At 44.2% G+C, this 27,999-nt stretch overlaps 1 protein-coding gene across 1 annotated transcript; it reads right to left on the bottom strand.

Annotated features, from left to right (window-relative positions):
* Window positions 1–22: 22 nt before the first annotated feature.
* LOC137437059 (rho-related GTP-binding protein RhoA-C) lies at window positions 23–27,999 on the bottom strand. The gene is made up of 5 exons (XM_068131399.2): window positions 27,845–27,999; window positions 19,471–19,628; window positions 16,969–17,089; window positions 7,475–7,605; window positions 23–1,216 (listed from the first exon to the last, which is right to left on the bottom strand). Exons 2-5 carry the CDS (start codon window positions 19,624–19,626, stop codon window positions 1,043–1,045), a joined length of 582 nt encoding a protein of 193 aa, XP_067987500.1. The 5' UTR covers window positions 19,627–19,628; window positions 27,845–27,999; the 3' UTR covers window positions 23–1,042.

Consider the following 27,999-nt stretch of genomic DNA (forward strand, 5'->3'; position numbering starts at 1 on the left):
AATTGGGGCCAACATATGAACATCGTTTTGCTTCAGTGCAATTTATTAACTCCCATCCCCATTTAAACAGATTTACCGATTGTTAAATTTATAAATAAATACCCAAATAATATTGATCCATTTTTTATTCTTATTTTTACAGATGAAACTTTTGACCGTTTCTTTTTCAGTGACCAAGTGCAGGTTTGACAACAGCAGAACCCGATGGTTCAACACCAAATCAGTCAAACCACGTTGGATGGAACAAGAGGTTTTGAAAACGTTTGGTTCCACTTTACCAGCCACACCATTTAGCGGTGCACACCTTGGTGAGGAATCGTTTTCCTCAGGTTGAAACAGGTCGTTTTGAAGTCAATGCCCGTCGGAGCACAATCGATGCAACACGTAGGCCAGAGTCTGATAGATTCCCTTAAAACCCACCTTTTATTTGGTTCAACAGTATACAGAAAAAAAAAAAAAAAAAGGTTTCAAAAACAAAACCACCCAATCATTTAAATAAGCTGTTCTAAAGATATCGGTAATCAAAAAGAACAAACATGTTGTCACAAAGTTCCATTTGCAATTCACTCAGATCAATGCAACAATATTAACGGCACGGCAGGACGTTGGGTTTTGAAGGTCGGAAGGAGGGGTTAAAGGTCGGAGGGAGGGGTTAAAGGTCGGAGGGAGGGGTTAATGCCCTCATAGTAAACAGCAGGAACAGGGGCTGTCATACAATACCACAGCACAGCATGCAGAATTCATTACACCCCGAGATTCAGGAAATGGGTTTCAATAGTTGCAATTACAGGCCCCACAATAGAACTCAGATCCCCTTCCCTTCCCACCCCTCTTCCTCCCCCTCATTCACATTCCCAACTAACGTCAAGGAATGTTGAGACTGCAAGACTTTCTGCAATGCCAAATGATCACACAAAAGCAAAAACACAATTCTACACACAATGGAAGAAGTGCAGAGTAGATTCAAGGGTAATGGGGATAGGGGGGGTTTGGAGGGGGAGGGGGGCTGTAGTGTTGGAGAATGGTTGCTGCACAATGTTTTCTACAAGAGCATGCATCGGCGCTTTTTTCTGCGCTTGCGAACCTGCAGGGCAGCACGTGTGGCCATCTCGAATACCTCCCGTACACCGTCCTTGGTTTTTGCCGAGCATTCCATGTAGCCAAAAGCGTTGATGCGGTTCGCCATGTCCCGGCCCTCGTCCGACTTGACCGGTTCCTAAAACGGGGACAGGGCCAAATCGATCAAAACGCCATCACACGCAGCATCTTTACAATCAGATATACACAACGTTAAAAAGGTGCAAGGATGGAGCGCACTGATTACTGGAGTCAAGAAATAAAATTCGTAAGAACCCACCCGATTTGTTCGCACGTCCCCAAATCATGTTAACGGAATATAACAACCATATATATTACACAAATACAGTATGCAACACGAGTCAAACTCGGTGACTTCCGAGGATCGGTTTGTATGTGGAATCCATTAATTACCAACAATTACAAACAACAGCACTGAGAGAACAAGAGCTGAGCCAGAAGTTTTGATCAAATAAGACAAAGGCTCAAAGCCCAACATTTTAGCGACATTGGCCTTCGTCAGGAACCAAGAAAATGCCGATAAACAGAAACTCTTGCGGCCAACATTTTAGCGACATTGGCCTTCGTCAGGAACCAAGAAAATGCCGATAAACAGAAACTCTTGCGGCCAACATTTTAGCGATATTGGCCTTCGTCAGGAACCAAGAAAATGCCGATAAACAGAAACTCTTGCGGCCAACATTTTAGCGATATTGGCCTTCGTCAGGAACCAAGAAAATGCCGATAAACAGAAACTCTTGCGGCCAACATTTTAGCGATATTGGCCTTCGTCAGGAACCAAGAAAATGCCGATGAACAGAAACTCTTGCGGCCAACATTTTAGCGATATTGGCCTTCGTCAGGAACCAAGAAAATGCCGATAAACAAACTCTTGCGGCCAACATTTTAGCGACATTGGCCTTCATCAGGAACCAAGAAAATGCTGATAAACAGAAACTCTTGCAGCCAACATTTTAGCGATATTGGCCATCGTCAGGAACCAAGAAAATGCTGATAAACAGAAACTCTTGCTGGCCTTTGTCAGGAACAAGAAAATGCTGATAAACAAACTCTTGCGGCCAACATTTTAGCGATATTGGCCTTCGTCAGGAACCAAGAAAATGCCGATAAACAGAAACTCTTGCGGCCAACATTTTAGCGATATTGGCCTTCGTCGGGAACCACGAAAATGCCGATAAACAGAAACTCTTGCGGCCAACATTTTAGCGATATTGGCCTTCGTCAGGAACCAAGAAAATGCTGATAAACAGAAATTCTTGTGGCCAACATTTTAGCGACATTGGCCTTTGTTAGGAACCAAGAAAATGCTGATAAACAGAAACTCTTGCGGCCAACATTTTAGCGATATTGGCCTTCGTCAGGAACCAAGAAAATGCTGATAAACAGAAACTCTTGCGGCCAACATTTTAGTGATATTGGCCTTTGTCAGGAACAAATAAAATGCTGATAAACAGAAACTCTTGCGGCCAACATTTTTGCGATATTGGCCTTTGTCAGAAACCAAGAAAATGCCGATAAACAGAAACTCTTGCGGCCGAAACGTTAGACTTCGAGGCTTTGTCTTTGTCAATAAGACCTCTCCTCGATCAAGCTCTTGTGCTTTTCCGCTGCGTGGCTCTCTCATCCTTGGTGATCAATTCTAAAGACTTCAGCAAAACCTGAATGTCACAAACGTGGCAGATCAATTTGTGGAGTCGCGCGGTAAGCTCGTCTGGCATCAAAGGTCCTGGCAATAAAGCATTCATCAAATGTGGCTTTAGGCCAACAGAAAAATGAATTGGTATTCACAAGGGGTGGCCCGATACATGGAATAGTGTCAAAGCCCTTTCAGTGGTCCTTACAATTGTGCTGCAAATTCAAATGATCTGTGCAGAAGCAATGACGGACGAAATGTCTATTCTTTTGAATGAAAGGGAGCACAGCTCGGAAAGGGTTCAGGGCATATTCCTGAATTAGGCCTCATCAACTAGTGAAGCAACATGCTCAGATTAGCCAAACGTGAACACATCGGTCGACATTGAACATCCGTACTCTACATTACAACACAATCACTACAGTAATTGCACCACTCGTAATACAGCGATCGATGGCAGAGAAGCCAGCAAGGTGCAAGAAGATAAACATTTCACAAGAGTTTACGCAACATGCTCTCGAAATTTTGAACATTTAGTACTGAGATTAGTGAATCCGTATCGTGTTGAATAATTAAACTGTCCATGGTTTCGAGCCGAACCATCCATTTGTACGCTGTGCTGCATCTGCACATCAGCCGGCACGATCAATGTTGTTTACCCCAGATGACAAACATAGCGTTGTTTGAGAATCAAGCGATTGTGTAGGCAGATGAGAGCGAGTCAGAAATGAGTCAACAAGTCACGAGAATAAAGAATCATCAAAATACAGAAACCACACTGTCTTTACATCTCAACCCTCTTCCTATACATTTCCTGTGTCTCAAATCCCCAACAGCATAACACTTCCTCATTATACTTGCTGCCATGCCAGTGTGCCCTTTGCAGTCTCCCTCCGAGGCTGGCAAGGCGGCCTAGAGGTACGCATACTTGCCTATGAACCGTCTAACCTGGGTTTGAATCCCGACCCAGCTATAAACTGTCACAGGAGTGTTTCAATGTGTATGCCGTCCCTCGGATGGATGTTAACATTGGGGCATTCCATCTGCCGGCATTAGTTGGTGGGTGTTAAAGATCCCAAAGTGTCCTTCACGGAGTAGGCGAGCTATAACTGGCACCGTGCACAAATAACAAATTCCTGCCATCACCCCCAGCAGGCATTGGGGCATTGCATCAGCGGGACAGCCGCACCACCCTCAGTCAATGATGCTACCCCACAGCCTAATGCTGCATGCAAAATAGGAGGAGGTCTCCCTCTCTTTTGGCAATTCCCAAAGTGAGCTTGCACATAATGGCCAACGCGTTCTAGACGACACGTCTCGAGCGGAATTGCATAACATTAGCACACTTGATCATCAAGACAGTTGTCCAAGTCGGTGGAATAGAAAACGTTATTTTTTGCTTTTGACCACATTTTGTGCAACATCTCGTTGAGAAAAACAAAGAAGTGTTTAGATTACTTATGTTAAGGGGGCATTATACCATTGAAGGCAAAAAAAAAAAATTCTTTACAAATATACAAATGCATCAATTAAAATGTTTCCTAGTATTGTATATACTAGGGCATTGCCCGTACGTGGGTGCCCGTTCCTTGCCAAAAAAAAAAAAAACGCTACCCGTACGCTCTACCCCGCCCGTACGCCCGTAAACAAAAAAAACAACGCTCTTCGCTTCCGCCCTTCGCTCTGACTGAATTGGGAGAAATAATGCGCATAAGAAATCGAATTACGTACCGTAATGGCGGTCAGCTCGTAACGCGCTCAGCTCCGCTCGTCTCACATCGGCCACGCCTACGCAACAAAGCGTTCTGTGATTGGCTGCCGGAAGTGAAGTCTTCACTGTCCGGAAGTTCGCAAATCGCAGTTACGATGAATCGTTTTAATTTAATCGCAGTTTGAATTCGTTTTAAAACATAGTTTAACGGCAACATAGTTTTCCAACGTGAAATAAATGAATACGCTGTCAAACGTGCCGTCCGAGGCAGAGTCTGATCGCCACGTTCGGCACACGTGATAGCTCGCTGCTCTCTGATTGGTTGAAGCGTTTTTTGGACATAGCTCGGTAAGTACTTCTCCGATTAATTTAAAACCTTGAAAAGGCACATCCTCGGGTCCCCAGCAATATACCTGGCAAGTTTAAAGTATATCGGACCCGTGGTTGTCGAGAAACAGCGGTCACAGACAAACACACAGACACACAGACACACAGAGATTACTGGAATTATAGATAGATGTACCAAGTTTGAACGTAAATGGACTTGTCATAGAGAAGATATAAGCTGTAAAGTGGTAATTCATCATTTGTATGCATCTGGTTACCATGGTAACCATGCATAATATAATGCTATGTAATGTATACCAATGTAATGTTCATATATCAAGCAACATGTACATATATAGTTTTGCATATTTTCAATCAAGACATTTTATCAAAAAGTGCATTACTGTGATTCAGTGTTGTTTTTACTGTGTTCAGTGTAATGCTCCCCATTACACTGAACACAGTAAAAACAACACTGAATCACAGTAATGCACTTTTTGATAAAATGTCTTGATTGAAAATATGCAAAACTATATATGTACATGTTGCTTGATATATGAACATTACATTGGTATACATTACATAGCATTATATTATGCATGGTTACCATGGTAACCAGATGCATACAAATGATGAATTACCACTTTACAGCTTATATCTTCTCTATGACAAGTCCATTTACGTTCAAACTTGGTACATATATACAATACTAGGAAACAAACATTTTAATTGATGCATTTGCATATTTGTAAAAAATTTTTTTTTTTTGCCTTCAATGGTATAATGCCCCCTTAAGCATTCACATACAATTGAATAAAAAGATACAAACTTTCAAATCATAACATCAACGTTCATCCTCAGGTATAGAGTCAAACTCCCTCTTTTTGGTACATCCTGTGCTCTTGTTGAAACTATACACTCATCCATGTATCAGATCACGATACTGCTCGTGTCGGGATGGCAAGTGCACTCCATATTATGTTTAATACAACTAATCCGCAAAAAAATAAAATCTACCAATATTCAAACTTATAAACCCAAAAAGTACCTATCAGTCGTTTGTGGAGGGTTTATTTTTATTTATTTTTTACACCCAATTTCACCCTTTGAAACTTTGGACAGCATCGCTGAGCTACAAAACTGACGAAATCAAAATGGCCGTTTTGTAATCTTCTTCACCACTGGAGGTGGATGGAGGTCATGCTTTCATCCATGTCTGTCTATGAACAGGACGTGTCAAAACGTTTGAATCGATTCGAACTAAACTCCGTGAACAGGTTGGGTATGCAACACGGATTAATTGGTTCAAATTTGGTGAAGATCCGGATAATATAATTTTTAATCGATTCTTCACTATTGATTGATTCTTCAGCCTGGTGTTGGCTTAGTGGTTAGGGTGCTGGCTTGGGATCCTAGGATCCTGGGTTCGAATCCCGGTCTATCGCTGAATTAACGCCAGGGGGGTTGACTCAGCCCGTCATCCTTCCGAGGTCGGCAAATTGAGTACCAGCTTGCGAGGATGAATGATCACGGTGTGTACCCCGATTTAGAATAGGTACACCGTATCCCTGCGCATCGTAAGAGCATGACCGTCAGGAAGGGCATCCGACCATAAAAACATTGCCTCAAAACAGGGAACCATGATTGTCATGGGGCCCACAAGGCTAACCCCTGGTCTAGTGGGGAAAATGGCCTTAAAACGATCATTCATTTTCATTCTTCACGATTGAGAGATGAGGCCAAAACGATATATAGAGCGTGATATCTCAAAAAGTTGTGGACAAATTCGGACGTGGACGAGTTGGATAGGTGACAAGAACAAGCCGATTCGAATTTGGTCAAGGTCCGGATCCAGATCCGTTTAGTCTGGTGCAGGTATGCAGTCTCGCGAGTGCCATTCTAGTTTATATTTTTATTACTTGTGCATTTTGGCCCTTGACTGATTCCATGCCAAATAACAATCATGTTGTGTCAACGCCCTTGTAGAAAATGCTCTCCTGCCGGTTTGGACCTCAGCCTGCACGGGCAATGGCGTCAATAACGGGATGCATGCCGGGCTCGGGTTAAAAGGTGGATTTGGCTGAGAAGTGGAAAATGTATGCATTTTAAAGCGGCGAAACCGCTTCAATATTTGGCTGTGTCCTTCCTGCCATCCGCCAAAAATGAAGAACCTTCCTAAATCACCATGTTAAATTCTAAAGGGTTCTAAAGTGTATTTTTAGAGTGTTCTAAAGGGCAAGTCTAATGTGTTCCGTTCATTTCGAAGCTTTGCCTATTTCATGTTAAAAATTCCAAATGGAACTATTTCCTTCGGACACGGGTTCGATTTAAAAAAAACATTTTGCTGCAAAGTTTCGGAGCACAATTTTTGGTGGACATACGATCATACATCACCACACGTGTAAAATATGCAGCTTGTGCGATTGTACACCTCGATGCCCAACCTCGTCCTACATCACACAGATGAGAATCTCTCAAACGACGCGTTGAGTAAAAGTTTGACGTGGGCCCATGTCAAGGTTACAGCAAGATTCCATTTTCCGAAGGTTTTATTCGCCACCCTGCCAGATTTACACCAAGCTTTGGTTTATTTATTTATTTTTAAACAAGCGACACATTTATTGTCGAGGGGATATTTAATTTATTTAAAACAAATTAAAGACCTCAAATTAGGCCAAAGTGAAGGTTGGTTTCTGCTGTCACACCTGTTTCATCTTGGCCAGTTCACGCTTGGTGCCATCATCATTGCGCAAATCTTTCTTGTTTCCCACAAGGATAATAGGCACGTTCGGACAAAAGTGTTTCACTTCTGGGGTCCACTTCTCAGGAATGTTCTCTGCACACAACACATACCACACAGTTCAGAATGGAACGGAAAAGTGCAACGACGGGACCAACAATCCAAGGCCTAGACCTCTAAACTTTACATAAATTTCAACAAAGGGGATACTGTTAAATAAAATAAACAAACACTTCAAAATCACTGAAAATTCCCATTAACTATCCGTTCGTTTGTGTGTTCGCATGTTTGGCTGTCTCCCGTTTGTGGCGGCCTCTTCCAAAGGCAAAGTTCAACATTCAACCAAAAGAAGAATATGGCACATTTTAAATGGCCAAATACAACATGGAATTGGTTCGTTTAACAATGCGTTAAATATATGACTATGGCTGACAGGATGGCGAGGTACGCACACTCGACTCTCGGCCGTCTAGCCTGGGTTCCTATACGGGCCCAGCCATGAAAGGTCATCCTGGGGTTTCGCAGACTGGGTGAATCGTCAATGTGTTTGCCATCCCTCCAAAGGACGTTAAACTGGGCGTCCCGTCTTCCGACATTCGTTGGTGGATGTTAAAGATCCACATGGAGTCCTTCACAAAGAGTGGGTGAGTTATTCCAAATTCCTGACCTAACTACTGCTGGGAAGGCAATGGCAAACCACCCAGTATAACCCTTGCTCAGGAAGCTGCTTCGGCACCACAAACGCTCTGTGATAGAGGATGAGAATTATCATGAACTTGAACAAACCATGTCGGTGTTGTCAATAACAGGAGCCTATCCTGAAAGTCTTTAAAGTGCCACAGACACAGAAAATCATGTTGGTTTAATTAATAGATTATGGCTTCACTTAACACTCAATCGTTCTTTGTTTGAATAAATATCTTTGAGGGAAAGATATTTATGTTTTTTGGTGGCCTTTTACACTCGACTGGCCCGGCCCCGCAAAAAGTCGATTTTATTACCCACGTGACCCGCTCGCTACGTCATCTCGATTTTTTTGCTGCAGGTAGTTTTTATAATGATTTTGACTATCGGAGGATGCTTGATCAGAAAAGTCTTCCTTAAATTCACTTTGACGACCCTGAAGCGAGTTGTGCGGCCATTATCCGTTGCGAGCCGAGACAACCTTGCCTCAGATTACGTCACACAGATGACTGATTATATCGCTATTTGTAGGGATGGTATCCAATGGTACCATCCCTACACCTCAAAAAATTATTACAAAAAAAACAAGACCGAAAGTCTAACAGCGGCGTAGCCGGGCTTGTAAAATATTATAAACCATGAACACATGATTAGCTTTTTTTCTTTTTTTAAACAGTCGCCAATGCTGTTTTTTTTTTTTTTTTTTTTTTTGGATACAAGATCGAGGCTCGTGAAAGAGCGAAAATTAATCACACAGAAAGACAAACAGACACATAAAACAAATAACATCGGGAGCGGCAGACAAGACGGGGAGAGAGGGGGAAGGACACAAACACAACATTTGAGAGCAGGGACCGAGAGACATGGAGACATCGAGAGATCTGTGGGAGGGAGAGGGCTTTGGGGGGGAGGCATGTGAAGGGGGGAGGCATGTGAAGGGGGGGAGGCATGTGAAGGGGGGGGGGGGTGGGAGAGGTATAAACATATGGACACTGCCAGGATTTCCAGGAAATAAGTTGGAATTTCAAACAAGGTGGATCTGGGGTGAATTAGTGGGGGTAGAAAAGATCAAGGTTATGGATGGGGGAAGATAAGAGATGGTGGTGAACAGCTGTTTTAAAGACCTGGAGGGAGGAGAGGGATTGAAGGGAGTGTGGGAGTTTGTTCCACAGGCGGGAGAAAAGAGGAATGAAAGAGTGAAGGTGAGCAGAGAGCCGAGATTTCGGCAGTTTAACCATCAGAGGGTTGCTGGCAGATCTTGTGCGACCTGTAGGAATATTTGGGGGACAGAGCACGGAGAGAGCTGGGGGAGCAAGGCCGGAGAGGAGTCGGTAGAAGACAGAAAGACCACCTACCTGCCTGCGGTGAGTGAGTGAAAGGCCCTCAGAGATAGCTTCATCGCGGGAGATTCCAATGATTTTGAAAGCTTTGGATTCAACAGCGTGAAGCCGAGCCAGGTGTGAGGCAGGAGTACCAGCCCATAGGGGAGAACAGTATTCCATTGAGCTGCGGATGAAAGCCTTGTATGTGGTGAGGAGCTCAGGTGTGCCGAGGAAGGACTTCGCACGACGGAGGATGCCCAGTCGGCGACTGGCTTTGGAAGCCAGCTTGGAAATGTGGTTTTCCCAAGAAAGATCATGGCAGATAGTGAGACCCAAAAGCTTGAGTGACAGAACTTCTTGGAGAGGATTGTTGAGAAAGTAGATGGGAGGGTTGTCCAGTCGATCTTTTCGGAGAGACATAGTAAGAGAGTGAGATTTGGCAGGATTGAAAGACATGTTCCACTTGTTTGACCAGTCTGTGATTTTGTCCAGGTCTTCAGAGAGTGAGGAGGCTGCAGACTGCCTATCTGAGGGAAGAGGAATGGAGCGGCAGAGAGTGGAGTCATCAGCAAAGAGATAGAGAGGATTTTCCAGAGAGTCAGAGAGATCATTGATAAAGACCAGAAAAAGCACAGGGCCCAGCACACTTCCTTGGGGAACTCCAGCCTGAACAAGAAGGGGAGATGAGAGAAATCCATTCAGGGCCACACGTTGACTACGACCAGAGAGGAAGTCCGCAAGCCATGCATGGAGATTTCCATGGATACCATAGGAGGAGAGTTTGGTGAGCAGAGCTGGGTGCCAGACCGTATCAAAGGCCCTTGATATGTCAAGGGAGACAGCTCTGATTTCCTGTTTGGCATTCAGGACCTCCATCCATTGTTGAGACAGCAGAAGCAGCATGTCCAGAGTAGAGTGACCTGGTCTGAAACCAAATTGATGATCAGAGATCAAGCCATTGGAGAAGAGGAAAGATTTCATATCCGAAGCAATGATGGATTCCATGACTTTGCTGATAATTGGGAGCAGGCTGATTGGTCTGTAGTTGCAAGGATCTGTTTTTGCACCTTTTTTGTGTAAAGCGGTAATGTTAGCTGATTTCCAGGATGCTGGCAGATGACCTTGAGCAAAAGATAGGGTGAAAAGAACAGAGAGAGGGTGAGATAGAGCGGCAGAGCAGGATTTTAGGACCCGTGGGCTGATGCCATCTGGTCCAGTTGCAGAATCAGAGTCGAGGTTTGACAAAAACTCCTCCACCTTGTCAGGAGAGAAGGACACAGAGTCCAGGAGCATTTGGGTTCGACTGGGAAAGGTGGGAACAGAGAGAGATGGGTTTAGGACTAAGGATTTCGAGGCGAACACAGAGTTGAGGCATTCGGCTTTGTCACGTGCGATGTCAACTGTGTGGCCATTTGAGGTAAGGGAGGGGATGGAGGGGGAACAAACACCAGAAACAGATTTGACCAGACGCCACCAGGATTTGGAGGAAGGAGACAGGTTTGAGAGTTCATTCTTGAGTGAGGAGAGATAGTGCTTCCTGGCACTCCTGAGGGTAGACACACACTTGTTCCGAGCTTGGTGGAAGGAACTGAGATTTCCTTCAGTTGGATTAGCCTTCCAAGAGGCAAAGGCAAGTTGTTTCAGGGCAACTGCCTCACCACAAGATTCAGTGTACCATGGACGGGAGGAAGGGTAAGACAATAGAAGGCGAGATGGGATAAATCTGTGCATGAGAGAGATCATTTTGCTTTGGAAGAATTCCCAGGAAGAATTGATGTCAGAGGCAGTGGAGATGGGAGACCAATCCAGACGATTGATGGCTGCTTGAAGACCGTCCCAGTCAGCCTGAGTGAAATGCCAGACTCGTCGACGCTGAGGGGGCTCTCTGAGAATGGCCAGAGAGATGTCCACTTTGACAAGCACATGATCAGAAGAACCGATTGGAGCAGAAGAAGAGCAGCAGACATTAGCAGGGAAGTTTGTCATAACCAAGTCTAGAAGAGAAGATACTCCATTGGCTGAGATCCGGGTCGGGAAATTGACAGATTGTGTCAATCCCAGTGAGTCACAGAAGTCCTTTGCTGAGGTGCCATGACTAGTGAGAGAGGAACCCACACCCAACCAGGTGGCATGATGACAGTTGAAGTCACCACATATGAGGAAGAGAGAGTTGGGATGAGTGGATAGAAGTTGGTCCATGTTGTCAGACATTGAAATGTAGATGGAGTCATCACTGTTTGGGGGACGGTACAGAACACATATGAACAAAAGGTGGGAGCGGAGAGGAAGCCGTAACCAGAGGTACTCCTGCGGGTGAGGAGGAAAGAGAGCAGTGCAAGGAGAGTGAGGAAGAGAGTTTTTGACAAAGATAGCCACCCCACCACCAGGCCGAGGCTCAGGTCTATCATACCGGAGGAGGGAGTAACCAGGAAGAGATATTAAGGAATCAGAGACATCTTGAAGGAGGAAAGTCTCTGTTAAGCAGATCAAGTCTGGATTGTCAGAAGCAACCTGTATGGAGAGATCAGTCAGGTTTGAGCGAAGGCCCCGGATGTTTGAGGTCCATACCGTTAATGAAGAGAGAGGGGGAGCATCGGGTACAGGACAGGGGAGGGGAGGAGTAGGGTAAGATGAAGGATGAGAGGGGGAGGTAGGGAGAGCAGTTGATAGTGTTTCAGATGTTGCAGAAGAGTTCCAAGAAAGGGAAGGATGAGGAGGATGAAAGGTTTGCTGGTATGCGGCACAGTGAGGGGTTGTTTGAGGGGGGGCAGAGGAAAGTAGAAGGTTTGGGGGGGTGGAGGTATGAGATAGAAGGGAGACGAAGTGGGGAGGAGGCAGCTTGGAGGAGGAGGGTGGAGGAGAGAGAATTGGAGAGGAATGGTATGGGGGGAGAATTGAATGGGAGGGATTGGGGGGGAGTTTTGAAGGGGAGGAGTGAGGGGGGAGTTTAGGAGGGGAGGGGCAAGGGGGGAGTTTTGGAGGGAAGGGGAAGGGGGGAGATCAGGAGTGGAGGGGCAAGGGGGGAGTTTAAGAGTGGAGGGGCAAGGGGGAAGTTTCAGAGTGTAGGTGCAAGGGGGGGGATTTGGATGGGAGGGGCAAGAGGGGAGTTTAGAAAGTGGATGATTAATGAAAGACGAACATTGATAACAAATTGGGTTTGTTGTGATTTTCAAGTTAGCAATCCGGTTCAGGATGATGGAGGAGGGATGGAATGAATGTGAATTTAGACCATGTAGTGAGGGAGACGTATAAGATATTGAATTTCTTTTTTTTGAAGTGGAATGAGTTGGAGAGGAAATTGAGAAAAGCCTTTTAAATAGGAAGAAAAACAGCGTGTTGTAATATACCACTGAATAAAAAACAGAAGGGGAAAGGTAAAACATATTTAAAAATATTTAAACAGAACTATGAACAATCTTATATGCACAAAAATACCAACGGGGGGAGAGCCGAGAGGGACCACCACGAGTCACGTGAACAGGGCAAACGGTGGATGGCAAGGAGATAATGGGGGTGGGGCGAACAGCACACCTGGACAGAAAATACAGGATGAGACAACAGTACACGTGGAGAAAAGAAAATAAATGTTTTTGTTTTTTTTTGTTTTTTTTGGGGGGGGGGGGGGTGGGGAATTAGAACGTTAGACAGTATTATGTTCGGGGTAGAAGGGAAAAAACCAAGAGCCAAGCAAAACACACTTAAGTTAACAAAACACCGACGGGGGTACAACTACAAGGCCACACACAAGGGCAGAAAACGATTAATTAATTACGAGTTACAGGAAATTCAAACCAAAACAACTATAAATCAAACAATATCACATGGACGATAAAATAACGAATTGAAATTTGACAATCTATCTGGGGAAATGGGGGAGAAACACGTGGTCGAAGAACGAACGAACGAATAAGAATGAATAAACGAATGAGCACAGAGAAGGTAGTCTTTTTTTTTTGTTTTTTTTGAGTTGAGATTTACATAAGGAAGTAGGCTTTGGGGTGGAAAGACTGCGAAAACAGAGAACGAAAGTTATTGGATCACAAACGACAGGTGCTGAGAGAAAAACAAAGCCTCAAGGTTGTACAGTGTACACTGTACAGGACCTCGAGACGACACGAATTAACGCGATTTTCAATACAGGTATGAAAGATTTGCACCGAAAATCTTTGACGGGACAATAAACGTACATACACCATAAAAGAAATACAGTTATAACGAAAATACAAATTGGAACAATGACTTAACTTCGATTTCGATGGAGAGCGTGGAGACCTGCGAAAAAACGAACCGTCGCCAGCAAGACCGGAAACGGAAGTCCAACAAAGGATTAAAGGATTATACTTGCGATATAAGTATTACAAAGGATTATAACATTAAACAAAGAAATTTGGAGGAATCCCGACATCCGTGAGGTAAGTTTTACTTGCAGAACTGAGCGAAGATCTACTGTAATCTAGATTATACCCCCGCAAGGGTCGGGTACGTACCGTTTTGTTGGAAGAGACATAACGCCGATGCTTTCGATATTTCATGGTCATTTTAACAATCGGTTTATTGTGTTTCACACTGAATGAAAAACGTCAAGGTAGAGCATGGCGATTGTGATATATGACGGGTTCGACGATATGTTCGGCATATAAATCAAAATGGCGGTGTGCGGAGTCGGCTGCCATACCGCCGTAATGACAGAGGTAATGACATCACCCTGTCATGTGACCATATCCTCAGCTCTGATTGGTATACATTTGAAGACACATACATACATACAGACAGACGGACGGACAAACGGACAAACTGTTCTAGACGGCTTTGCCTATCGGCTAGGCCGTAAAAACACATTCAATGCTTTTTTTTGTTGAACACCGCTCCTTTCCTATTCCATCTCCAGGCGCTGCATGACGTCATCGTCGGGCACAGAAGGGGGCCCAGAAATGACGCACACTGAAAGGGAGTACTCAGTTTTCAATCTAGTTGTTACCTCCGCCACCAAAGATGGATGGAGGTTATGTTTTCACCGCTGTCTTTGTCTGTGAACAAGATATCTCAAAAAGTTGTGGACGGATGATTTTGATTAAATTTGATTCTGTATTGTGATTTTCTGGTCTACTCTAGGATACAAAACGTAAACTGTTCACCTGGCAGAGGTATGATTTCTACCGAGTGCGGTTCTAAGTTTTTACTTGCGAAAATCGAAGATTTTTCAAGTATATTGGTTGGGTCTTGTGCGTTATTCTGTCTGTTTGTTTGTCAGTTGCCTATAGGTCACAATTTTCAACTGATCTTCACGAAACTTCACCAAATGGTGTAGTTGGTCACAAGCAAGAAGCCTATTGTTTTGGGGGTCAAAAGCGAAGCATAGGCCAAAGGTCACCAACTTTGTCAAATTTTCTAAACTCCTCAATTTTCATCCGATTGACTTGAAATTTTAAGAGGATGCGCATATCTTGACACTGAATTCAACCACCAAGTATTTTTGAGGTCATCATAGGCCAACAACTTATTTTAGGGATTTCGCAAGTATCGTGCTTTGCACGACATATTTGTTTTCTTGTTTTTCCGCGCGATATCTCAGCCATCCTTTGAGCTAGGCAGCTGAAATTTGGACACGACAATGACCAAATTATTTGGCTGTAAAGGGTGTTTTTTATTTAATGATTAATTATTTGATTTTTTCGATTAATGACTATTTTAAAAAAGTTACAGCTTCAGATGAAACACTGGTGGCTGAGGTATGCTATTAGCCAATAGATTAAGAAATTATTTTAAGATTATCATTTATCGATTTTAATTATGCAACTAATCAATCAATTATTGTACACCTCTCTCACCCAATACACTCTCTCAATGAGCTGCACGGCACGCTGGAGGATATTTAATTATTTGGCAAAGGGGCGGTGTGCTTTGAATGTATCTGTACTTGTTGCTTTAAAATATAATCACATCAAAAAAAAATTATTTACGTCTGTGGACCTTTAAACAAAGGTTACAGTGTTAATGAAAAAACCAATATTTAGTATTGGGACCTAAAAATAAACCTCAAAGAGCTCCAATAAAAGCTTAAATTAAATTATCAGAGGACTCGGTGATGTAATTAGTTCGGGTTAGAGCATCTACTCAAAAGGATATAGCACGGATATATAGAGAGAGTGAGGAGGGAGAAGAGTAGAGAGAGTGAGGAGGGAGAAGAGTAGAGAGAGTGAGGAGGGAGAAGATGAGAGAGAGTGGGGGAAGAGATAGGGGAGAGTGGGGGAAGAGAGATAGGGGAGAGTGGGGGAAGAGAGATAGGGGAGAGTGGGGGAAGAGAGAGGGGAGAGTGGGGGAAGAGAGAGGGGAGAGTTGGGGAAGAGAGAAGAGAGAGGGGGGGAAGAGAGAGGAGAGAGGGGTGGAAGAGAGTGGGGAGTGGGGGAAAATAGTGGGGAGTGCTGGGTCTGGTTTCAGGTAACTAGTATACCAACTCCGTACAGCAGTGGCAGGAAGGTTCATGTTATTATCCTCTGGGGTATATAGATTACAGTAAATCTATACTTGGGCCTCAAGAACATCAGGGATGTGTTCAGTTACCAAGTTTCTGATAGAGCGCTCACCAAGGGCTTAAGCACTCCATTTTAAACTGTTGATAAGGAACAGCTAGCTTGGCAAGTGCTACCTAGCTGCTTGGTAACTGAACACACTCCGGGTTTCTTGCTTTTCAGCTTCGTTATTTCAGGCAATGAAAAAAAAAAAAATTTACTCACGGGTGAGCTTACATTCACTAACCTGTCTCATCACCCTTACATCATGTAATGTATGTCCCATGTTCGCATGTGAACGAATAAGATTAGATAGAGCCGTGTCTGTTCCGTGTTCCCATGTGAATGAATTTAAGACTAGATAGATAAAATTCATTGCAATTCTAAACAGGGGATATATTTTATATCTGTTGCCTCAGTTTTGTCATGGTATCTCTCTCCCTTCTGCCCTCCCGATCTGTGGTAATAAACCTTTTGTTCATAAAAACAAAGGTACATTCGAGGTACAGGACTTTGCCATCAAATGCGAGTGAATTGGCTTCAAAAATCCAGCAGCGGGCTGAATGGGAAACGGGCATTTAAGGCACATATAGGGCCATTCAAAAATTACGTTATTTACGTCTCGTAACAAAGTCTCGATCCAAACAAAGCCAATGGAAATCTGACGCGACAAAGCTGGACAATGTATTAATCAGCAGAGGCCTACATGCCTAATGTGTTAAGCCCACCAGAAAACTAAGATGCCAAATCATTTTGCCTCGATGCTAGGGTGGGAGGAGTCAAGCATCAGCTGTAGGTGTGATCCGGCAGCTGTCCAACCAATGGGTGCACATTTCAAAAATTGACCCACAACAAGAACCACAACAGCAACGAGAAGCTCTTGTAGACCTGCGACATGTTGCAGGTAAAAAGGGAAAAGTGGCGATAATATAACTTATCCAAACCTAGACTGTCAGGGCTGTCAATGGAGAAGCACATGAGGATGACGTCCGTGTCGGGGTAGGAGAGAGGCCTAAGCCTATCGTAGTCTTCCTGTCCAGCAGTGTCCCACAGAGCCAGTTCCACCTGCAGAGCGATTAGAGACAGGAAGACATCACTTTAGGTCAGCAAATCAACCAATGGACAAAGACAGGCTATTCATGTTGAAAACTACTTCCTGAAAATAATGTCAAATAGAGGTGAGAGATGCATTTAACAAAATAATATATTTTTTGCGATCAACAAATGCCACATGATCAGGTCTTCAGCCATGACCACACGAATTTAGACCGGAAAGGTCTTGAGCAGTTGAGGCGTATGAAAGAAGACCCCCCACAACCAAAACATCACCATTACCTGTCGGCTCAGTTTTTGATGGGCGAAAAAAAAATAACAGGAAGGAACCGACACCTCAACTAAGGCCACAAGCATGGTAATGCAGAGAGGTGAGGCAAGAAAAAGTTTCAACAAGATGGCAACCCAACAGTATGCTAAAAATGGGAAGGGTAGATTTTGCATTTAAATCTTATAATAATGTTACATTTGTGGGGGTAGGTAAACAGATCCCATAGGAAAGGTACGATTGTATAATTATAGCATGGACCGTGGATGAGTAGGAGAAATCTCGATGTAGTTAAGTAGGGAAACTGTACCTTAAGATTGTTTATGTGTCTTCACACGAGGGGTGAAGCTGTGATAACTAGTTAGGGATCAAAGTTAGTTTTCCCCAGTATGCGATTTTACCTTTGTGATTTTCCCTAACGTTCTACATTTACCACTGCCGGCCAGGAAAGCCTTTACACAGCATTTACAACCAGCGCCGGCCCTATAAACACACACAGCAAGTAAGCCCGCCCACATGAACACTTGCGGCAAAAGGCCATGTCCCCAGTGGGGACGATGGGCGTGGAAGAGAAAGCAGTCAGGCCACGCCCCGAGCAATACAAATTAGCTCTGAAGAGTGAAGAGGAAGAGGTCGCTCTCTTGGTTTGGACAAGGAGGCTGCACCACCTCGATCATTTTGGTCAGGACAATTGTGTGGCGTTTTGAGGAGGTTTTGACGATGGTGCTCTGCCAGGGAGCTGAAGGTCACGCTGTCAGTTACAAGGATAAACAGTGTGGAGAAAGCCTCATCCCCGGCCGGCAATGGTGCCTTCAACGCGTGACGTCCGACGTCGCCACATCACGGCGATCTTCGACGCACGGTGCTGCCGCCATTTTGAGCTTCCTGCCGGAGGGACATCGAGCTCTGAGCCTTTTCCCCAGCTGCCAACTTCGCAGAGGAACCCGTGCTAAGGCTAACTCGTGGTACCAGGGCTAAGTGCCGGCACTGAAAAGGGATTTTATTTTATTTTATCTTTCCCCTGTGTGTCAGTTTTTGTGTCTGTGTGTGGAGGTACCTCAGTTAGAATTTTCGTTTTACCTCAGCCTTCATTTTCATTCTTCGATTTCTTTTTATTAAATCATTATTGTTGAATTTACTGGCCTGTTTACTTGTTTGTGGTTTCGGAATAAACCCATGTGTTCAGATGAGATAAACGCTTTGCATTCCTTCGTCCCACTCGCGACGAAAATACCGCCATTTTTCAGGCTGCCGCCTCGGGAGTAAAACTGTCTCAGCTATTCGTCCAAGGCATGTCTTAACTAGCTACTGACAGGACAATAATAAATGTCTGTGTGTGTGTGTGTCTCTTCCACAACTCCAAAACCATGAAACTGAATAGTCCTGAAACTTTGTATGCATACTAAGGGAACACCTTCATCATCTGTGATGAACCAAAGTTTGTTCTCATGGCATAAAAATGGGTTGGGTTGGGTTTCCGGGGTTGGGGGAAATTGGGGGTGAGGAGGCTAACCTCCTCCAAAATAAGTATTTGCTTTCTTCTCCGAAACCACACAAATTTCTATGAAACTTTCACACAATCTTCATCACAAAAAAAAAGAAAAAAGAAAAAGTCAGGGTCTAAGGAGGTGTAGGGAGGAGAGAGGAAAAAAAACTTAAACTCCCCCTCCCCCCCCCCAAATAGATATTTGCCTTGTTTTCTGAAACTACAAAAACAATTTTGATGAAACTTGACTACAACCCTACATTGCCCATGATGTACTAAAGTTGGTTCATGGCATACGAAGAAAAAAGAAAGAAAAAAATATGGGGTTTGCCCCCCCCGAATGGGGATTTACTTTCTTCCCTGTTAAATATATTTTAGGTCATCCATGATGACCAGTGGTTCCCTGGTTCTACCAGGTGTACTTAGGTGCATTGCCCCAATTTTTAATACAGTAATGAGTACAAGCAAGGTGAGTATGCATGTTACAATTGTGATCTCTCACTTGCAAGGATGAAATTAAAAGTGTCACACCCGATTCCACTGCCCACCGCTATAGCCAGGTACAAATTGCTACACTATGCACCACACCATATTTGGAGTCTTTAAGAGGGCAGACACAACCAAAGGGGTGCAACACACCTGTTTGCCATCCACCTCGATGTCGGCGACGTAATTTTCAAACACCGTCGGTACGTACACCTCGGGAAACTGGTCTTTGCTGAAGACTATAAGCAGACAGGTCTTCCCGCAGGCTCCGTCACCGACAATTACAAGCTTCTTCCTGATGGCGGCCATTTCTGTGCAAGATAAAAAGATTAAGGAAAATAAGACAGTTGGGTACTTCGAGCCAGTGAAGAATGGAATATTTCAAGAGTTTGTGTAATATAACAATTAAAAAAAAAAATTAAAACCATATATTTACCATTAGAATTAAACCCAGCCAAGAGCATTTCATACGATAGCATTTCATTTCACAGCGTGCACGCACAGAGTAGGCCTATGAAGATTCCGAATGTTACAATAAACATGCTATTAGATGTGTAATGAACAAACATGATGTTCAATAAAATGTTTTATTCAAGTATTGTGTGCACAGTCGTGTTCCATGAACCAAAACACCAATTATACCTACAAATAACACCGGCCAGAGTACACAAAGCTGGTGGATCCAGAGGGGGTCCAATGGGTGCCTGTGAACACCTTTAAAGTCATGTTCCATTCTTCTTCATCTTGTCTAGCTACAATGCAAAGATTTCCAAATGAATTGCCCATGAAGAAATTGACAACAAAGAGGGCGGCTCACCAGGAGGAGGCTTTGCAACCTGTAATCTCTGATAAGCGGCCAGAAAGAGAGAGTACGGTAGAGAGAAGAGGAGGAGGAGGGGGAGCAGGGAATTTAAAAAAAATGGAACCTTGGAAACAGCCTAAAACACAGCTGGGCATCGAAAGGCTTTTAAACGTGAAAATTTTGCCAGCGCCACAGAAGATATCAGCAAAACAGAGCAACCAGAATCCCACTTGATCAATCGCAGTGCCTCGGCCATTCCTGTGCTGTCAGAAGACTGTCGACAACCGACAACTGACGCAATGCGTTCGAGACACCAAAGAAAACCACCCGTTCTAGTGTTGCTCTCCCTTCCACCAAAGTGTTCATGGAATTCGATGCCTTTTCTGTGGAAAGACGAAGAAGAGGAAAAAAGTCCAAGAACTATGAAGCGCTCCATCAGTGTGATGAAAGATGGGAGCAAGACGATCATTCTTGCAGCCAAGAACAAGAATGATTCTAGGATGCTCACACTTGGAGCTAACTTCATTGCAAAGGAGGCCAAGTATCACCACTTGCTCACAAGACCATTTTAAAATTATTATTATTTTGTTTTCTTATGTAGAAGGCTCCAGGCACGGACTATGTAGACCTCATCAAGGCCAGGCCTAAATAAAAGAGCTGCATTGAGAGAAAAGTGAAGGAGAGTATAGTCTAAGAGTTTTTGAGAAATCAGATGATCTGCTTTTTGAAAAGGGGAAGATCACAAGTGATTAGAAAAAAAAAAATTAAGGGAGGAAAGAAAGAAGGAAAGAGGAACAGAAGTCCAACTGGAAGAAACACGATGAAGCCTTCTGAAAGCTATCGATGTTTCTATTTGTCTTCCCCTGATCATTGACCCATAACGAAGCCAATGCCATGCTCAATGAATCCAGTCTCAGAGTTGATCAAATAAGATGTGCCGCAATGGGCATGCGCGCTGAGATTCTCACGATTCCCCAATCGAAGACCCCGTCACCCATCTCAGTTCACAGCCTGAATGAGAACTCTCCTGATATCCCTCCTTTGGTTCTTCTGTTCTTACGTACCCTCATCAATGGACTGCTTGCAGAAACAGAATAATGAATCCAGAGATGTAACAGACTGGAGAACTGTTGCGAGTGCATCGGATGTTGTGTTCAACTGCACCAGAGGATCGGTTTGTCCGTGGAAGCATCAAGCACTTGGATTGGGTCTGGGAACCCTAACAGATTCAAAATCAGTACCGACTACTGACCATCCTAAATCACTTCGGTCATTGCATAGTTATGATGAAGTGAAGCGGCTGGAGACAAATTGCCAACACATGCTCTGATTGAGAACAAGACACGCTTGACAGCCTCGATCTGCACAGTGACTTAGGGGCAGGTGAGTACTTCATACCGGTGAAACAACAGTTATTTCTGAGTATCCAAAATACAAATTATATCACACCAACAGTCTTGTAGCTTCTCACATCTCTGAACTTTCAGCATGCGCTTGGGACACCTACGATGTAAATACCAAGACTCCTGGCGGCAAAAATACACTGCATTCCACCGTGGGAATTTGCTCCCAGAATAAACTTCCATCTGAGACACACCGAAAGATCCCGCTTGTCAACACCGCAAGGACATTCAATGGTCGACTTTGGAGGCACTGATGGGGGCATGAAGGTAATAACTTCTTTTCTCACATCACTGAAGTGTGTTCGATTCAAGCTGTCTCCACCAGATGAGGCACGGAAAAGTCCTACTTGAAGTGTGCGATTGACCTAACATTGGAACAGACGGTGAAATAGGAATGCTGCGTCTCGTATGAAGGGCATAATCTGCATTTAGAAACTCCTAGAGCACCTTCAGGAGGTGGTCCGTCATTCTCACTCAGCGTGGTATGGGCCCCGTCAGAGCTTCGGCCTTCAGTCAAGGGCGGAACCAGCGAATCAGCTATGAAGTTGGAGAATTATACATATTACATACATGACAATTCTGATATTGATGCCCTCTCCAACACCTTAAGACCCAAGTAGTACCTGTAACCCGTTCGCAAACCACTCGCTTGCTGAGCTAGTCAACGGGTCATCGGGGAAGTCAGAAAAAGAGAAAACGAATAAATTCCTCCTTGCTACATGAACACAGAGGGGGGAGGGGAACTCCGAATTAAGTTGAAAAGTGAGTGTGCGGTCGACAGTTATTGATTTCTGAAGTCTGTGGCAAGGACCAAAAGTTTGAACTTCGCAGCAGAGAATGTCAAAAATATGCTAGTCTACAATGCGAAGAATGAATGAAGCAGAGGTAGCCAGACGTATTTGGATGAATCCTGGCTGTTGCGGCGAAGACGAGTGACATTCGACCTGCGACATATCCTGACACTGATGTTCCACTTCTTCTCACCCATAGCGATGGTATTCCCAATAAGACAGATAAGGCAACCCTCACGAAAACCACAGAAAATGGACAGAATGCTGAGCACAGATGCAAATTTTCCACGAATCAAGGCTATTGTAATTGACAACGGCAACATCCTGCATGAAAGTGCACTCCAGCACAGGAAGTCCTCATCGCAACCATGGCTCGGGATATTTTGGCGAGTTTGTTCCTGCCGAGGAGAACAAGTCCATCTTGTACTCAACAAGTATCAGTCACTATCCATCAATGATTTGGAGCGGAAGCTTCGAGGTGCATATTTTTCATCATCACTGGGCAAGATAAGGCTCAACGTCGGAGTGAAACATAGCTCCTCAAGAAGAGTGTCTTCAAGGAAGAGTTTGCCGTTTCATCATGCAGGGATGGAGGAATCCACAATACGGGATAACCATTGGGATCAAATCTGTGTACGTTTTGCACGGTGGAATTTGTACGGAGATGAAGAATGATGAGAATGACTTCCTGCAAGTCAACAAACCAGATCACCTTCAAGTTCGGCACGAGGAAGCCGATATTCTTGTTGCTTTCCACGCGAGCAACATTGATGGCAGAAACATTCTGGTGAGATCCTCTGACATCTTCATCATACTTATTGGCCTCCTAGAAAGGTCAGATGACCATGTCTTTGACATTATGGCTCTGGCAGCAATTGGTGTCACATCTTGCTACCCGCCTTGAGAAGAAACAACCCGGTCTCACCGAGGTCATGATTGGGCTTCATATGCCTTGACTGGATGTGACTTTACATCGCCATTCTGCAAAAAAGTCAAGTCCTTAAAGCCTCGAAGGCTAATCCAGTTCATGTTATGGCATTGCGATCGCTCACGTCCACCAAGATGGGCATCCCAACCAGCAAATCATATGCATGTTCGTTGTATGGCTTCAAAACCTGACAAATGAAACACAATACCAAGCTTTCATGCACATGAGTGGCGGAAAAGGGAAAAAGCCACTGGACAATATATATATATAAAAAGTTAAACTGTGCATCCCTACCTCCTTGCACCACAACGCTTGAAAATCACCTCAAACGGGCCCAGTTTGTGGTGAGAATGTGGAAGTGGACTGCTTGAAAACCACCTCAACATCCTACTGGTGGAGAAAGCCCAACAGAGTATGGTTCGAAGGAGGCAGCAAATGGACTGGGAAAAAGAATGGTACTCAGGAAATTCATTCCTGGAGTCCCTCACAGCCCCAGTTTTGAATCAAGACGAGAACAGTGTCAAAGTGACTGCTATGCTACATGAAGTTGAAGCGACTGCTGATCGCTGATGCCGATTCAGACAATGCAGAGAGTGAGGAAGAAAGCATTGGTTGAATCAATGAAACTCCGGTTATTAACCTTTCTTTGTTAGCTTTCATCTGACATTTCATCGCCTATATTGGAGAAAGATTCAAAATGACTAGTTGGATGACGTAATACGTTCCATTATGTTACATCACCTGGATGCTCAACGGTGAAATCGTTTCTCACGACTCCATCTCATATTAGTCGGTAATACACGAGTATGCTCCAACTGGCTTAGCTTCTATACAAATGGACTCTTCATATCATGCGTTCGTGCCATCAAGGTGAAGAACAGGTCACTTTCAGCCACTACGTCACCACATGGTCACCGACGACATTAAAAATAGTTTCTCTGTGAACTTTCTGTTCCATTTTACATCAGTTGGTAATACATTATTATACTCTACATGGTGTAGTTTCTGAGTAAAACGTCAGTGATACTTTTGTATACTATTAGGGTGGATGACATCACCTTCATCTAGCTCTAGACTGAAGATTACCTAGAAAGTGAATAGAAGGGGAATAGAAGGGGAATAGAAGGGGAATAGACGGGGAATAGAAGGGGGAAAAAATAAATAATGCTTTTGGGACAATCACTATCAGGAGCATTCACATTATTCATAACGAGAACGACACTCTTCAACGTCACCACGTCAACCAATATGCCTCCACCCACATTATTACATCATTATAATACTTGTACCAAGTTTGATTTAAATCCATTCAGCTGCTCTCAAGTTATCACAATTTTACAGGACATGACCATCTGTTCCAGAACTCTTGACCCCAAAATTTAATCAGTTCATGTTTGCATCATTATATGTATCTGTACCAAGTTTTAATTTAAATCCCTTCAGCTGTTCTCAAGTTATCACATTTTAACCTGACATGACCTCTGACCTTTGACCTTGGGACCCCAAAATCGAATCAGTTAATCTTTACATAATTATACATATCTGTACCAAGTTTGAATTAGCTCACTTCAGCCACTCTCAAGTTATAGACCTATTACGGACTTGGCCCTTTGATCTCTTGACCCCAAAATCTAATCAGTTTATCTTTACATCATTCTACATACCTGTACCAAATTTGGTCAGAATGCCATCACGGTAACAGGATTTTTACTTAACATGACCTCTGACCTTTGACCTAGTGAGCCCAAAATACAATCAGTTCATCTTTACCTCATTACACATACCTGCACCAAGTTTGACAAAGATCCCTTCAGCCGTTCTCAAGTTATCGCAGTAACGAAAACCTATCACGGACAGCCGGACGGACAACCTGAAAACAATGCCTCCTTCGACTTCGTCAACGGAGGCATAAAAATAGTGATCTGGACAAAAGTTTTGAAATAAAATAATATTTTACGCATGTCCCCACAGTTTCAGCAACACAGACAAATTTCATTACCCGGTGGATAGAGGTTATGTTTTCACCCGTTGCTCGTCTGTGAGCAGGAAATCTCAAAGTTGTGGACAAATGCAGACGAAACATAATGGACAGGACAGGACAGGACAGGACAGGGTGCAACAAGGAAGAATTGATTCGATTTTCGTGAAGATCTTGATATGAGAATTACTTAAGTGATGTGTCACAATTGAGGGATGGGGCCAAAACCTATATTTAGCACGATATCTCAAAAAGGTGTGGACGGATTATGACAAAACTTGGTGGATGACTTGGGTAGGTGAAAAGAACAAGGTGAGTAGATTTTCGTTCAAGTCTGGAAAAGCAGATCCAGCCATCAGTGAGATCCAACAGGTAAACTGTTAAGCCTGGTGGAGGCCCATAGCCTCAGCTTTACTAAGTGCAGGTCTGGTTGTGTATGTGTGTATATATATATATATATAATATCTTGCTGCCATAGCAACAAATACTGTCACATGAAAAGTTTCTGGTTTGAACAGGTTCGCTTAAAAGGTTTGACCTGTTAAAAGGGAAATGGGATTAGATGTTATTTGATTAATCTCACTGTAAGTACCACTCTGAGACCTGTTCATAACTCCAAGGAGTCCTCTACAGTCTCAATGGCAGTTTCAGATCCTTCTGGTTCCAAATTGCCTCATGCTATCGGACTTTGTTTTGATGAACCCCGCCTCTTCTAATTCCACCTTTGGAGCATTGATGGATATGCGGAGCAGTCTTACTCAAACATGTCTTGCTTCAATCAGTTTCTCAGTCTTATTTTGCCTCCTCCTCCTCCTCCTCCTCCTCCTCCTCCTCCTCCTCAGCAGATGCATTTTTTTATATATACACTAGGTATAGGCTCATGGAAGAGCTAAGACACCAAACATATCAGGACAACATGGCAAAGGGAACAGGACAAAGGGGAAATGCCAACAGCTGGGCAGAGGGAAAAGGCTGATGGAGACAGACAATCAGGAGATGCCGGTAAGGATGAGTGGTAGTGGAGAAAGCAAGGAATGAACAAGATGGATGCACAAGTAAACTATTGTAAGGGGTGGGGGTGGTTTGACGGGTGTAGAAAAGATCATGGGTTTGGATGGGGGACGATCTGAGATGGTGGTGCACAGCTGTCTTGAAGACCTGGAGGTGAGAATGAGATTGAAGAGAATGTGGAAGTTGGTTCCACAGGTGGAAGAAAAGATGGATGGATGAGTTGGAGGTGAGCAGTGATGCTGGATTTTATTTTATTTTATATATACAAGATCGAGGCTCGTGTAAGAGCTAACATTGATCACAAAAAGACAAAGTGACACATAAAACATATGATAAAGGGGGCGGGAGACAAGATGGGGAGAGAGAGGGAAGCACACAAGTACATCAGGAGATCTGTGGGAGGGAGAGGGCTTGGGAAGGGGGGTGGGGGTGGGAGAGGTATAAAACACATGGACACAGCTAGGACTTCCAGGAAAGAAGTTTGTATTTCAAAAAAGTGGATCTGGGGTGAATTCACGGGGGTATAAAAGATCAAGGTTTTGGATGGGGGAAGATAAGAGATGGTGGTGAACAGCTGTTTGGAATACCTGGAGGGAGGAGTGGGATTGAAGGGAGTGGGGGAGTTTGTTCCAGAGGTGGGAGAAAAGAGGAATGAAGGAGTGAAGGTGAGCAGAGAGTCTTGATTTTGGCAGTTTACCCATCAGAGGGTTGCTGGCAGATCTTGTGCGACCTGTAGGAATATTTGGGGGACAGAGCACAGAGAGAGCTGGGGGAGCAAGGCCGGAGAGGAGTCGGTAGAAGACAAAGACCACCAACCTGCCTGCGGTGAGTGAAAGTCCCTCGGAGTTAACTTCAACACAGGAGATTCCAATGATTCTGAACGCTTTGGTTTCAACAGCGTGAAGCCGAGCTAGGTGTGAGGCAGGAGCACCGGCCCAGAGGGGAGAGCAGTATTCCATTGAGCTGCGGATGAAAGCCTTGGATGAAATCGAGCTGCAGATGGAAGGATTTGGGTAGTTTCACCAGAAGGGGGTTGATGGTGGATCACGCGCGTCCTGCAGAAACCTGAAGGAGGGAGGTGGGGGCAAAGCACGACCAGAACAGAGGGTGCAAGACCAGGAAGGAGACAGAGAGACAACCGACCTGTTTGTGATGGCGAAGTGATGCTCATAGACTCAGGTTCATCGCAGGAGATTCCAATGATGGTGACGCATGATCATCTGCTCCAGACATTCGGGGTTCCAGGAACATAATTACATAAATAATGCTCCGGGAACCTCTGGAGGAATCCCAATTTAAACACCAGAGGGGGTTTCGCGAGTTATTTTTAAACCCAAACCCAAATGTTGTGGTTGTGTCGATTAGACGGTAAAAGGAGCACAAGCCCAGTCGCACCGACCCGGGGACACCTGTACTCTAACCAAGTACAAACGACAGAGAATCCCGCGCGGCGAGAAAACATCGAAGGCTTCGCAAAAACACCGGAAAGCAAAGCAGCCACAAAAAAACCCGCTCAGACGTATTAAAAACATCGAACATTAGTGATTCTCTGGTAACTTAACAAACCCGATGGTCGATAGATCTGAGGAACAAACACACTGAGCGCATCCTTACCGCCAGAACGCCTCGCTCCAGACAGCCGGCTTCACCGAGCACCACAAAACCACACCCAAGCGACTAGAAAAAGCCAACTTGGCGAAGCGAATGAAATCGATAACTCCTTCGATTGATGAAATATCCTTCAACGTTCTTTAATTTTATTTTGCAGT

The sequence above is a fragment of the Myxine glutinosa genome, chromosome 11, assembly GCF_964187855.1.
Source record: "Myxine glutinosa chromosome 11, kmMyxGlut1.1, whole genome shotgun sequence".
NCBI lineage: Eukaryota > Metazoa > Chordata > Myxini > Myxiniformes > Myxinidae > Myxine > Myxine glutinosa.

Excerpts from the sequence above, each read along its gene's own strand:
- LOC137437059 (XM_068131399.2), bottom strand. The coding sequence starts at position 19,626 with ATGGCCGCCATCAGGAAGAAGCTTGTAATTGTCGGTGACGGAGCCTGC. Across the intron at positions 7,606-16,968 it reads TGACAGCCCTGACAGTCTAG|AGAACATTCCTGAGAAGTGG; the intron begins GTTTGGATAAGT and ends TGTTGTGTGCAG. Across the intron at positions 1,217-7,474 it reads AACTGGCCAAGATGAAACAG|GAACCGGTCAAGTCGGACGA; the intron begins GTGTGACAGCAG and ends TCCCCGTTTTAG.